At 36.2% G+C, this 15296-nt stretch overlaps 1 protein-coding gene and 1 long non-coding RNA gene across 2 annotated transcripts; both read right to left on the reverse strand.

Annotated features, from left to right (window-relative positions):
• Positions 1–2333: 2333 nt before the first annotated feature.
• LOC111403317 lies at positions 2334–2951 on the reverse strand. The gene has a single exon (XM_023031774.1). The coding sequence runs from the start codon at positions 2949–2951 to the stop codon at positions 2334–2336; it is 618 nt and encodes a 205-aa protein (XP_022887542.1).
• A 488-nt stretch (positions 2952–3439) lies between these two features.
• On the reverse strand, positions 3440–3682 carry LOC111378035. The gene is made up of 2 exons (XR_002699808.1): positions 3636–3682; positions 3440–3504 (listed from the first exon to the last, which is right to left on the reverse strand). It is a non-coding gene; the product is annotated as an uncharacterized LOC111378035 (long non-coding RNA).
• Positions 3683–15296: the final 11614 nt, after the last annotated feature.

Here is a 15296-nt window from a genome sequence, read left to right on the forward strand (position 1 = left end):
GACACTAGGTATATGAGTATAGCAAATGCTCCCAAATACCTTCAAGTGATTGACATTCGGTTTGACTCCATTCCAGCCTTCATAGGGAGTCAATTTCTTTAGTGCTTTTGTTGGCAACCTATTCAGCAAATACACTACTGTGTTTAATGCCTCTACCCAGAATTCATTAGGTATGTTTTTCTCAAGCATCAAGCACCTAGCCATCTCCATTACGGTTCTATTATTTCTTTCACATACTCCATTCTGTTGGGGAGAATAAGGGATGGTCAACTGGTGCTTGATCCCTACTTCTTCACAAAATCTGTCAAATTGCTCACACTTATATTCAGTCCCATTATCAATTCTTATTGCCTTTATCTTGCTATCACATTCATTTTCCACCTACTTTTTGAATTTCTGGAATACAGTGGCTACATCAAACTTTATTTTCAGAAAGAACATCCAAGTCATCCTAGTTAAATCATCATTAAGGAGGACAAAGTGTATCGACTACCATTAGGTGTTTGAGTTCTCATTAGACCACACACATCTGAGTGGACTAATTCCAATTTAATTGAAGCTCTTCTGGTTTGGTTTTTAGGAAAGGGCATCCTGGTAAGCTTTCCCAATTGACATACTTCACAAACACAACCTTCATCACCTACTGATGTACCCCCTGAGCCGACGCATATGAGTTCTCCACCATTGAAGACACACACAGATGGTACTCAGTCAGCGCAGGGATCAGGTACCGGGACAGTTCCTCAAACCACTCTTGCACAGGGGTTGTTGGCTGAGATCAGCTCAGAGCGACATGGTGTCAAGCATATGCTGATTGATCACTTTAAGAAGGACCATGGAATGAAAGTTGGATCTACCATGAGATTTGCTATTGAGGACTTGGTTTTTAAGCTCTTTGGAGAGGGACCTTCTGTGAGTAAGACTCCTACGCATACACCTTCACCTAGTCCTTCTATCACAGCTCCTACACACAATAAGGTGAAAGAACATATACAGAGAGACATGGATGGCATGGGCCTTGGAAACTGCACGCAAAATGCAGAGGACGATGTCCCTACAGCAAGCAGGTCAATCTCCCACGATTCAGATGTCGTAGCACAGAACACCATGAGATTAGACGCACCTATGACTAGTACAATGAGATCAGATGCACCCGCTTTTCGCCCGACATTCAGTGTACCACCATCTGAACAGTACTTATCACCAAAGCAGGCTCCTACACGCAGGCGAGACCCCTCTCCAACGAGCGAGCCAGACATCGCAGACTACTATGATCCGAAAATGTTTCAAACCAGACGCATGACTCGATCAATGTCTATGTACTACCACCCGAAGATTTACCCTCGGGAATACCCTTGAGTACCTTTCATTAGTTTTTATTCGTGTCTTGTTTACTGTGATTGCATTTTATCTTCAAATATTTGTTACAATTTACATTTGCTGGAGGTCAGGTCCATGCCCCCCTCCTCTATTTGTTTACCCGCTTTTCATTATATAAAATAAACCACACTAGTGGTATTTGCTTAAAAAAAAAAAATATTAGGCAGACTTTCAACCAATTTCTGTAGGTTTAATTGTTTAAGTGAAGTGTAATTAACATGTCCATAACGTTTATGCCACAGTGTAGATTCTATTTCAGTGTTGGTGTATGCAAGAGTTGTCATAATATTCCAATCTAGAGGGAAGTTTCTTTGCTTCATTTGTACTGTCAGTACCTCATTCCCAGTAGGATCAAATATAGTGCAGCCACGACCCACACTTATCAAATCTTGATCAATGTCAGGTACATATAAAACATCAGAAACATGCTTGATACCTGATGGAGTGTGTACAGCAATCACTCCAATCCCCTCAACTTTTACATGTTCTCCATTGCCCACTTTCACTCTTGATTTGTATGCACGATTTAATTCAACAAAAATGCTTGAATCAGAAACCATATGATGTGTGCATCCACTGTCCAATAGCCATGTTTTATCATTGCTGCAGGCTAGGAAATTGTTGACTATAAAAAGGTGCTACTCCTGAGGTTGAAGGTGGTCATCTGCCAACTAAGCTTGCTGCTTTTCCTGCCTTTCTTTTTTAGTCTTGCACACTTTTTGCATATGACCAAATTGCTTACAATTTCGACATTGGACTCCTGGCCTATACCAGCACCACTTAGGTGAGTGACCTGACTTCTTGCAATGGAGACATGGTGGATATGTACTAGTCTTCTCAGCAGACTTACTGCCTTCTCCCTTTTTTCTTTCTAGTCCTGGTTTCTTCACCCCAGAGCTTGCTGGTGCTTTTTTCTTCTCCTTAGCAAACAAAGCCCCTTCAACATGCTCTTCTTACCCTAACAGCCTTCTTTGTTCAGTGGCATGAAGTGCATTAACTAGCTCAGACAAGGTGATGGTAGAAAGATCTCTTGAATACTCAAGTAATGATATCTTAGCCTCAAACTTTTCTGGTAGGCTTATCAAGACCTTTTCAACAATTATTCTATCTGGTAAATCATCCTCCAACAACCTGATTTTGTTAACAACCTTCATCAGCCGATCATAAAATTCTTTCACAGTTTCTGCCTCCTTCATCTTCAAACTTTCATATTCTCTCCTCAAGTTTAGAACTTGCATTTGTCTAGTCCTAGCATTTTCCCTAAACTCCTCTTGTAGCTTGTCCCAAGCTTCCTTAGCCGTTTCACAGGTGATTATCCTAGTGAAAATTTCATCAGACACGGCAAATTGAATGCAGGAGAGTGCCTTGAACTTTTTTGCTGCTTCCTCACTATGTTGCTTGAGTTGAGCTATGGTTGGATTGGCTCTAAGTGGAGGTGGTTCCATCCCTGTCTCAGTGATTTCCCACAGGTCGTAGGCTTTGAGATAGGCCTTCATTTTTGCAGCCCAAAAATCATAGTTTTCTCTAGTGAAAATAGATGGTAATGGTGCTGAAAAACCGGTTGAAGCCATCCTTCCTAGTTTGAATAATCACTCGACTGAATATATGGTTTTGTTGGAGGTTACCTTACTCGTTCTCTCCTTTCCTACTAGATTTTGCTTCTAAGATCTCTAGGAGCTATGATACCACTGACAGATTTTAAAAATACAAAGAGGAAAATGAAGTGAAAATTATTCAGTTCATATATATATTTTGCTAATGATCGACTGATTTACTATAAATTGCAAAAGGATTTCAATCACATTTCAATCACCAACTATTCTACCAACTACCCTTACCTTGTGGCAGATTGACCATGCTTTGATAAGCAACAAAAAGATGACCATACAGAAGCTAATATAATACTTGCGCTATTACAAAGTGAAGTGACAACAAAAGTGACACATGACTATCAATAGAGACACCATGGCTGACAATTTTCATGTAAGAATTTTGATTCAAAGAGAATTTGAATCGCTGGAGAACTGTTACTTTGCCGCTTAGAGCATTGACGCCTTGGGAAGCACATACTGATGGTTGTCTCAAACCTATAAAAGGCGATAACAATTTTTCTGCAGTGGTCTCCTAAAAATGTTAGTACTTATATGAGTACTTTTTTTGGACTTGTAAAAGGATATGGATATTCATTTCTTACATCTAAACAACTAGAAAATGAAAGATGCTTAAATTAGGGGTGGACCCAGATCTTCTTCTACCTTGTTATCGTTGCATCTCTTGAGAATAAGTAGCTGACTCGCAAGTGAAAAATCTGCCATAACAACAAGAAAAATGTAAATCACTTGCAAAGCATAAGTTAAATGATGAAAAATGGCGATATGAAAGTCAAAGGTGAACCTAGGGAACCAGAGATGGGATAAAAAGAGATGGGAAATATAGAACTCAGCGAGCTGTTCATCTGAACCAATTAATAAGAGTTTTACCCTTCTTACCATTTGTCATGAGAATTGATTGTTCAAGATCATTCACAACAAAACTTTAGAACAAATTAACATGAAAAAGTTGGAGATCTAGTATTCGCCTAAAAATGCATATTTAGTAGTGCAGAAATAAGGATAATAACGAACTATTAGAACATCATGTTGTTCATTGTTTCATGTATCCACCTTCGAATATTAACAAGGAGGGATAGATCGACAGAAGTGGATGTAATGCATAGGATTTAGTGAGGGTGGATGTGTTGGGAATTTACTTAAACATGTGCAGCGAAATTTAACAAATTTCAATTCCCATTTAGGATTCAACTTTGTATTTAGATAAAAACTGTGATAAGAAATATACCTTTTCTTTTAATTTGCAAACTCCTTCGCGTTATTCCTTTCCAGTAGCTTGAATCTGCCTCCCACAGCTGTCCAATTGTCTAGCCTCCAATGAAATCTACACAGAGAATAGACTGCAACTGCTAGGATTTTCCTCTTGTGCCAGCAAGAATAATGAAAAAATCACTTGGACCTCAAACCCTAGTCATGTATTTATATAAACCCAAACGGGCTCGGCCCGGTCCGGTCCATTGTTTAATTAATCCATTTAATTAAACCCGGTCCGTGAATTAATCAATCCAATTAATTAATTCGGGAATATAAATAACAAATTCAATTAATTAATTTATCCAACGATTGTTAAATTAATCAATTGGGAATTTGCAACCTATCAATTCTCTTTTGTGTGCAACCCATTAGGTTCCCGACCACGATGCCAAACGACGTGAAATATTATTTTGATCTAATCAAAACTGATAAATTAAACACTCCTTTAATTTATCACAGACTCACACTCGTCGTCCCAGATTGACATCTAGCAATGTATCAGGGCAACACATGTGACGGAAAATGTCACGTGGTATGACAAAACCAAAACTGTTCGTTTACCATGAAATTATAATCCATTTGTTAATATGATCCGATCAAGTATGAGATATGAAAGTGTGTCAATCTCGATTATTGATCATATCTTTCATTCTTCTATTACGTCAGTATGAGTCGAAAACTCTTTTCAACTTATATGTACACCTTCATCAAGGATTTCGTTATTGACTTAATTGAATGAAATGCAGATCACAATCTCTTACTATCTAAGAGTGACGAATCCTCTATTGATCATTCACAACCTTCATATAGTTCTTGACATACCCGAACGATGTCGTATTAGCAGCCCTTAGTAGAGCAACATCCAACACCGTCAAAATATGACTGTCCTCATATAAGGTACTATGATGACCTCAAGTTGTAGGACCAATTTCATTACCGAACATTAGAGATTAACTATTGACACTCAGATAGTTATCCATGTGGAATCTCTTAGCGGGTCTCCAATATTTTGTTCTATAACAAAACATTCACGTGTTCATTTAAGTGTCACCACACTTTAGCTCGTGAGATCAGCTACTTACTTCACAAGTAAGAAATGCTACACGTGATGGTCTAACTGTATTAACGATATCTGTATCTCATTATTACTTACGACCACGACTTATTCAAGATCCAATTATATGTAATTTGTATCTCACAATCACAACTCCTTGTGATTAACAGATCACTTAAAATTGGATCTTCGAATTCTATTATTTAATATTATTTATCACAAAATTAATTTAAATAAATAATAGATCTCGCCAATATCAAATGCATTAAACATATTAAAAGTATTTACAACCTAATTCGATTGGATCTAGGGCATAATGTTCACGAAATAATTCTTTCGATTTAAAATTACCGCAAGTGTACGATTCGTAACAAGTAATAAAGTCGATTTTTAAAAGTCCGAATATCGTCCCTCAGCGATTGAGTAGTTCAATTCGATATAATCTAGCCTTAACCGAATCTAATTGAGTGAAAATATAGTCTAAATGCAAAAAGCCCTAATTTCAATTGAAAACCCTAATTTCGAAATTTCTCTAATTAAACGACTTAAACACTCAAGTAAATGAAATTAAGCAAGTTTAAAAGCTAATTTATTAAAATGAATCAAACTAAAGTCACTAGGATCACGAATCCCCAATTGAAGTTATAAAAACCCTAATTTCATAAAATTAATGATTCGATGAAAATTTGCCAATTCAATGTTCCTAATTCTATCCAATATACTCCCTCGATATATATTAGACCTATTCTTGCAGTACACTAGCCTATATCTATATGGATGATGCAAACATACAAGAATGCATGTAGTTTTGTGAACAATTTAAGAATTGCATAAAGCATAGGGGTATATCTCTATCCCCTATTGGACCCTATGTTAATTTACACCTTATCAAATCTATTCCACTTCTCTCGAATGTAAGAAATAAGTCATCAACATTCACACAATCATTGGCCACTAACTGCGGAAGAAAATTAATGCATGTAAATCAATCAAATTATCCAAACGAGTCTTTATATTAAATTCATGAAATATAGAATTAAAATAACAAACAACGGTTCATCAATCACCTAGTAATTGAAAACCTAGCCTAGAAGATTTATAATTATAGAAAAAATGAAATTAATAAATAGAAAGAATAATACCCGTTTGAAAGTTCTTGAAATCTGAAATATTGAATAAAACCTTGAAAACCCCTTTGAATCCTTGTGAAATCGGCTTCAAGTTCGTGTTCCTTGCCTCCAAAAGTTGTATTCTTCTTCTCCCTGGACGTTCTGCCCTACTTTTGATGAATTTTGGCTTTTATATCATGTTCTCATGGAGCCCCGAAAGAGTTCTAATTAAAAACGGAAGTTTAGATTTTTTTTTGAAAATAAGATCATGCGGCCGCATGGTGTTAAACCATGCGGCCGCATGGTTCAATTTTTTTGCTCAATTAAAACCCTGCAACACCATGTACGGCTGCATGGTATTGTTTCATGCGGCCGCAAGGTTGTAAAGTTACAACCTTGTCATTTTGGTCCCTAAACTCCGTTTTCTCTTTTCTTGATCTCTTTTCTTTCTTTCCTTTGTTCCATTATCAAATATTGACTCCTAATTGATGTTTGGGTCAATCAATTCCTTAATCATTTGCTCGGCTCATCTTTTGATTAATTACAATTTAGTCCTTCATCTTTCACTTTTCTTCAATTCAGTCCAATGTTACTTCTTTCTTCCTCCAATCGTCTTGTATCATCCTCGATCTCATACTTGGTATATTTTCATTCTAATTCTGCACTTTAGCTCAACTTTCCAATATTTGCACCTTTGGTCCCCGAACTATCGCTTTGTTCTGTTTTGGTCCTTTTTCGGCTCTTTTCTTCTAAATTCCATCTTTTCCATAGAAACACCTACATTGCATGAATTTAACAAGATTAAGTCACAATTCAACTACTTTGTCCATGTTTAAGTCATGTTTGTGAGCTAAATAAGTGTGTAAAAACACACTTATCACATAACACTTACAAACTCCCACTTGCACTAGATCCAATCACTCAAGTATCTAATACCATAAGCATCCACATGACGATCATGTTTCTGTTGTGACAACAAATTTGTCAGTGGATCTGCAATATTATCGTCTGTGGAAACTCGCTCTATCATTAAGTCATTTCTTTGTATAATCTCCCTGATGAGATGGTATCGCCTTAGCACATATTTGGATCGTTGACGAGACCTCGGTTCCTTCGCTTGCGTGATGGCTCCATTGTTATCACAATACAAAGGTATGGGATCAACAATGCTAGGAACGACTCCAAGTTTATTAATGAACTTCTTGATCCACACAGCTTCCTTTGCTGCTTCAGAAGCAGCTATGTACTCGGCTTCTGTTGTTGAATTAGCGGTTGTCTCCCATTTGAAACTTTTCCAACTAACCGCTCCATTATTGAGAGTAAACATATATCCTGACTGAGACTTGCTATCATCTTTGTCAGTTTGAAAACTAGCATCAGTATACCCATGAATTTTCAGTTCATTTCCTCCATAGATTAAGAACACATCTTTAGTCCTTCTCAAGTACTTAAGAATGTTCTTAACCACTATCCAGTGTTTCTTACCAGAGTTTGCTTGAAACCAGCTTGTAACATTTAGAGCATATGAAACATCTGGTCTTGTACATAGCATCGCATACATGATAGATCCTATCGCCGAAGCATAAGAAATCTTATCCATGTGACTCCTTTCATCATGTGTTTTAGGACACATATCTTTTGAGAGGTAAATCCCATGCAACATGGGACATAATCCTCTTTTAGACTCTTCCATATTAAATCTTCTCAAGATTTTATCTATGTACGAAGATTGGGATAAGCCTAGTAATCTTTTAGATCTATCTCTATAGATCTTGATTCCCAAAATATATGCTGCTTCTCCCATATCTTTCATGGAGAAATTCTTTGACAACAATAATTTTACCGATTGAAGCATTGGGATGTCATTTCCCATTAATAATATGTCATCGACATATAATATCAGGAATATGACCGCGCTCCCACTTGTTTTCTTATAAACACACGGTTCATCTTCATTTTTGATAAAATCAAACCTTTTGATTGTTTCATCAAAACGAAGATTCCAGCTCCTAGAGGCTTGCTTTAATCCATAAATGGATCGATTTAGCTTACATACTTTGTTGGCTCCTTTGGATTCAAAACCTTCAGGCTGTGTCATGTACACCTCCTCTTGTAAGTTTCCATTAAGGAAAGCAGTTTTTGACATCCGTTTGCCATATCTTAAAATCATGGTATGCAGCTATTTTACGCAAAATCCGAATGGACTTTAGCATGGCTACAGGCGAAAAAGTTTCATCAAAGTCAATACCTTGTCTTTGTGTGTAACCCTTCGCTACTAGCCTTGCTTTGTATGTGTGGACGTTTTCATCTATATCGACCTTTTTCTTGTAAATCCATTTATAACCTATCGATTTTATCCCACCTGGAAGGTTGACCAAGGTCCAAACCTTGTTCTCATACATTGAGTCCATTTCAGATTGCATGGCATCTTGCCATCTCTTCGAATCAACACTTGACTTTGTTTCTGCGTAATTTGTAGGTTCATCATCCTCGACTGATAATACTTGATTAGTAATCGTGAATTCATACCTTCTGGGAGGTCGAATGATCCTACTTGATTTACACTGAGCTGGAGTGTCCTCAGGGTTCTCTACATCCTGATCAAGAGTCTGTCAATCAACAGGTGTGGGATCAGACTCAAGTTCATCTAATTGGTCAACAGTAACTGTGGATTCTTGAACTTCTTCAAGTTCTAGTTTGCTCCCACTACCCTCTCCTAAAATAAACTCTTTCTCTAGGAATATGGCATGCCTTGAGATGAACACCTTCTTCTCAACAGGATTATAAAACTGATATCCAATTGTCTCTTTTGGATATCCCACAAATACACATTTGTCAGATTTAGCCTCAAGCTTATCTGATTCATTTCGCTTTACATAGGCGTCACAGCCCCAAACTTTCATATGAGATAAGTTTGGTCTTTTTCCTCTCCATAGCTCGTATGGAGTTTTGTCAACCGATTTAGATGGGATACGATTAAGTGTATAGCACGCAGCAATTAGTGCATGACCCCAAAATGATTTTGGGATATTTGCATGGCTCATCATAGATCACACCATGTCTAACAAAGTGTGATTCCTCCGTTCAGATACACCATTATGTTGCGGTGTATATGGCGGAGTCCACTGCGAGAGAATCCCATTCTCTTTAAGATAATATAAAAATTCTCCACCTCGATCTGATCTCAGCATGAGTATATTTTTACCAGTTTGTTTCTCTACTTTAAGTTTGAATTCCTTGAACTTTTCAAGTGCTTCATACTTGAATTTCATCAGATACACATAACCATATCTAGAATGATCATCAGTGAATGTGATGAAGTAAGAGAAACCACCTCTGGCAGTTATTGACATGGGTCCACATACATCAGTATTATTAGTCCCAGCAGTTCTGTGGTTCTTTCTCCTTTTCCAATAAAAGGGAACTTGGTGATTTTGCCTAACAGGCACGACTCGCATTTGTCAAATGATTCAAAATCAGTTGACCCTAAGTATCCACCTTTATGTAACTTGGAAATGCGTTTGTCGTTAATATGACCCAATCTGCAATGCCAAAGGTATGTATTACTTAGATTATCACTTTTATGCCTTTTATTTTCTATATTTATAATAGACGACTCAGTATCAAGAATATGAATTCCATTTTGCAACACACCACAACCATAAAAGATCTCATCTTTATAAAACGAACACCGATTGTTCTTAACATTAATTGAAAAACCATTCATGTCTAAACACAAAATAGAAATAATGTTCTTAGTAATGGCGGGAACAAAATAGCAATTTTCTAATTCTAATACTAAGCCTGAAGGCAGTGGTAAGAAGTATGTCCCTACAGCTAATGCAGTAACTCTTGCTCCATTTCCCACGCGCGGGTCAACTTCTCTTTTCTGCAGTGGTCTACTTCTCTTTAGTCCCTGCATATTTATACAAATATGAGATCCACATCCGGTATCTAATACCTAAGAAGTTAATGAAGTAGACTTATTAATCTCGATAACAAAAATACCTGAAGTAGAAGTTTCAGAAGACTTCTTTCCCTTCAAGTTTGCGAGGTAAGCCTTGCAGTTCCTCTTCCAATGACCTTTCATTCCACAGTGATAGCATGGGTCATCAGATTTGGTATTGTTCTTGCCTGCTTTGACTGCTTTGTTATAGCCCTTAGCCTTTTTGGATATTTTCTTAAAACTTCCTTTGATTTTTCTCTTAGTTCCCTTGGAGGAATGAACAGCTAAGAGATGCCCAGTGCTAGCCTTGACATTGGGCTCCACAGTTTTAAGCATATTAAACAACTCAGGGAGTGTACATTCGATCTTATTCATATTAAAGTTCATAATGAACTGTGAATAACTATCTGGCAGAGATTGCAGAACCAAGTCAATACTTAGTTCATGATCCATGATAAAACCCAGTGAACTCAGTTTTTCAATGAAACCAAACATCGTCAGCACATGAGCACTGACTGATGATCCCTCTGCCATTTTGCACCGGTATAGTTGTTTAGAGGTCTCATACCTCTCCACATGAGATTGTTCATCATACAACTCCTTGAGATGAAAAATCATAGTGTAAGCATCCATACCCTCATGTTGCTTCTACAACTCAGGTGACATAGCTGCAAGCATCACACATGCTGCAGTGTTATCGTCATCACTGTGTTTGTTGTACGCAACCACCTCTTCCTGAGTGGAATTTTCAGTAGGCACCACTGGAAAAGACTACTCAAGTACATATCCAATTTTCTCATGCTTGAGAACGATTCTCAAATTACAGTGCCAATCGAGAAAATTTGGTCCGGTCAGTTTGTTGGCATCCAGTATGCCTCTCAAATTCATATGATTACTCATGATTCAAAAAACTGTAAATGACGAAAAACATAGAATTAATATGTATTATAATGCATGTGCATAAATTCAATATGGACTTTAATTAAATGTGCTCCCACTGTTTAAAATAAATTCATGACCCTCATACATAAATTATTTGAATCCACACTTGATTCCCAATGGGCTGGGATACCATTCGTTGTATCGAGATCTTGAGTGTACTCAACAAATCCTAATAAAACATTTGGGTAGATATTATTATCAATTGTATCTCCATACAACTCCCAGATCATTAAACTGACAACTCTTTTGTCTTCACACATCTTATGTGTTAGCTTAACATGCCTCTAGAACTTATCTCCTTGAGTGTACTCAACAAAAGATAAATTTTAGTTAAGTCAAACCCATCATTCAGAAATATCAAATATTTCATAGTGTCAAACATATCCCTAATAGACCAGCCTTGAATGTACTCAACAAGTTAAGGTCGATTTAGGATTCTCGTTTTTCACTATAATGATGGAAAGCAAATAATACTAACTTAATATTTTTAACGAGGGATTTAACGTGCAATGGTCTCATCAAGTAATTATATATACATATATTTAAACATACATCTACTATGCAAATATATATATATAATTAATAGTATGGATGATTATTGACTTGTTCTATCTAGTTTTCCCAAGCCAAAAGGAAAACTAGTTGGTCAATTCCTAAAGGGTATAGCATTGGATCAATACCAATACACCATCTCCATGGTGTCCACCTCTTCTTGCGCCTCCAATTAGCCGAACTTGCAACATGTATCCTATACTAGTTGGCATGCAGGCCTAGAAGAAATCGGACTCGTAGACCCATAATAATAACAATAATAATGGACTCCCAGGTCCAATATAATAAAGAGCTCGCAGGCCCACAACAACAATAAGTAAATCAACCATTCAACATATCCATATAGTCGAGTCATAATCATCCATAAACATTCATCACATAAATGTTTCCTATGTATAATATCTAATATTATATGCAATGTCTCATAAATCTAGCAATTATAGTCGTCTAAATTAATTCAAAATTTTGGGATTGAGATAATTAAACAATTAATTAATCATATTAATTAATTAATTTAATCGACAGGCCTATTTAATTAAAACCAAATTTTAACTAAATCCCGAATTAGAGTCCAACTCTAATTCCATAACTATTGGGCGAAGTAATTTAATCAAAATCGAATTTTAATTAATTATTAAATTAGAGTCATACTCTAAGTTCTAATTTACATTGGGAAGTGGTGCTAATTGAAAACAAATTTCAATTAATGTAATATTAGAGTCCAACTCTAATAAAATTGAATTAATATTTTAAATTAGGACAAAATTCCCTAACAAAATAAAATTCAATTAAGGGTCAAACTAAATATTTAAGTTAAAATCTAATTTTAACAAAAATATAAAAGTTCTCAAATTTTAAATAAAATTTTAATTCTGGGTCAAAATTAGGGTATGGGTCAAACCCAATTAAAACTCATTTTTAAAACAATTCAAAATTCAAAATCAAAACCTTTTGAAAATTTACAAATTTGACCCAAATTGGAAATTAACAGCAGACCCTTCCAAACTCAAAATTTACAGAATAGGTCACTCATTTTAAAATTGCAAATTGACCCCATTTTCGTAATTGCAACTAGGGGCCTCTAATTACATTATTTGCAATAGAGGCACCCGTCTCCACCACCAAACCCTAAAATTTATTTTTTTTATTCTCCTCCAGTGGCGGCGCCGGTGGAAACAACCAGCGGCGCCGCGCTGCCGGTTTCAGCACCTGCAGTGCCTCACGTTGCAGGTTGCAGGGCTTCGCCCGCCTCGACCTAAATTTTTTTTTTTTTGTGTTTTTCAAGAACAGATTCTAAAAAAAATTAAAACTATATTTGCTAGATTTAGGGATGAACATGATTAAACTAACATTTAATTTAATCAACACGTAAAACAGTTCCTAACAAATCCAACGTTGGCTCTGATACCACTGTTGGGAATTTACTTAAACATGCACAGCGGAATTTAACAAATTTCAATTCCCATTCAGAATTCAGCTTTGTATTTAGATAAAAACTGTGCTAAGAAATATACCTTTTCTTTTAATTTGCAAACTCCTTCACGTTATTCCTTTCCAGCAGCTTGAATCTGCCTCCCACAGCTGTCCAATTGTCCAACCTCCAATGAAATCCACACAGAGAATAGACTGCAACTGCTAGGGTTTTCCTCTTGTACCAGCAAGAATAATGAAAAAATCACTTGGACCTCAAACCCTAGTCATGTATTTATATAAACCCAAACGGGCTCGTCCCGATCCGGTCCATTGTTTAATTAATCCATTTAATTAAACTCGGTCCGTGAATTAATCAATCCAACTAATTAATTCGGGAATATAAATAACAAATTCAATTAATTAATTTATCCAACGATTGTTAAATTAATCAATTGGGAATTTGCAACCTATCAATTCTCTTTTGTGTGCGACCCATTAGGTTTCCGACCACGATGACTAACGACGTGAAATATTATTTTGATCTAATCAAAACTAATAAATTAAACACTCTTTTAATTTATCACAGATTGGCAATCGTCGTCCCAAATTGATATTTAGCAATGTATCAGGGCAATACATGTGACGGGAAATGTCACCTGGTATGACAGAACTAAAACTGTTCGTTTACCATGAAATTATAATCTCTTCATCAATATGATCCGATCAACTACGAGATATGAAAGTGTGTCAATCTCGATTATCGATCATATCTTTCATTCTTCTATTAAGTCAATATGAGTCGAAAACTCTTTTCGACTTATATGTGCACCTTGGCCAAGGATTTTGTTATTGACTTAATTGAATGAAATGAAGATCACAATCTCTTACTATTTAAGAGTGACGAATCCTCTATTGATCATTCACAACCTTCATATAGTTCTTGACATACCCGAACGATGTCATATTAGCGGCCCTTGGCAGAGCAACATCCAACACCGTCAAAATATGACTGTCCTCATATAAGGTACTATGATGACCTCAAGTTGTAGGACCAGTTTCATTACCGAACGTTAGAGATTAACCACTGACATTCAGATAGTTATCCATATGGAATCTCTTAGCGGGTCTCCAATGTTTTGTTCTATAACAAAACATCCACGTGTTCATTTAAGTGTCACCACACTTTAGCTCGTGAGATCAGCTACTTACTTTACAAGTAAGAAATGCTACACGTGATGGTCTAACTATATTAACGATATCCTTATCTCGTTATTACTTACGATCACGATTTATTCAAGATCCAATTATATGTAATTTGTATCTCACAATCACAACTCCTTGTCATTAACAGATCACTTAAAATTGGATCTTCGGATTCTATTATTTAATATTATTTATCACAAAACTAATTTAAATAAATAATAGATCTCGCCAATATCAAATGCATTAAACATATTAAAAGTTTTTACAACCTAATTCGATTGGATCTAGGGCATAACATTTATAGGATGAAATGGAGATGTGCTACAAAAATTCTCTGTGATAAGAAGATTCCAGTAAGGTTAAAAGGCTAGTCCTACACGAAATAATTCAACTGTCTATGTTTACGGTTCCAAGGGTTGGGTTATTAAAAGTCAGATGTCCATAAGATGAATGAAGCTGAAAAGAGGACGCAAAGATGGATGTAGTCATGCTAAAACAGATAAGTAATGGAAATATAACTCAACAAGTGGAGGTGGCGACGATTGAGGAAAATAACAGAACAACAACTTAGGTGTTTCGGGTTACGGTTGGCCCCTTCCGCATAATGACGTGATTCCAAAAGAGAAATTAGAAGAGGAAGGCAGCAAAAGAAAAAATTAATATGCCATATTGCATTTGCAAAGAATCTAGTTACTTTAGATATCCTAATGAATCTAGCTATGAATAGTGGAATCACAAAGAATGATTCACGTAGAGAAGTGAATAAAGCTTAGTTACTCGAAAATTTCTTGAAATTAATCTCAAAAAGACAGCGTAAGGTTTTTTTTGGGGGG

Source organism: Olea europaea, chromosome 1 (genome assembly GCF_002742605.1).
Source record: "Olea europaea var. sylvestris chromosome 1, O_europaea_v1, whole genome shotgun sequence".
Taxonomy (NCBI): domain Eukaryota; kingdom Viridiplantae; phylum Streptophyta; class Magnoliopsida; order Lamiales; family Oleaceae; genus Olea; species Olea europaea.

Bases quoted from the DNA above. Each gene is read 5' to 3' on its own strand.
- LOC111403317 (XM_023031774.1), bottom strand. From the start codon at position 2,951: ATGGCTTCAACCGGTTTTTCAGCACCATTACCATCTATTTTCACTAGA.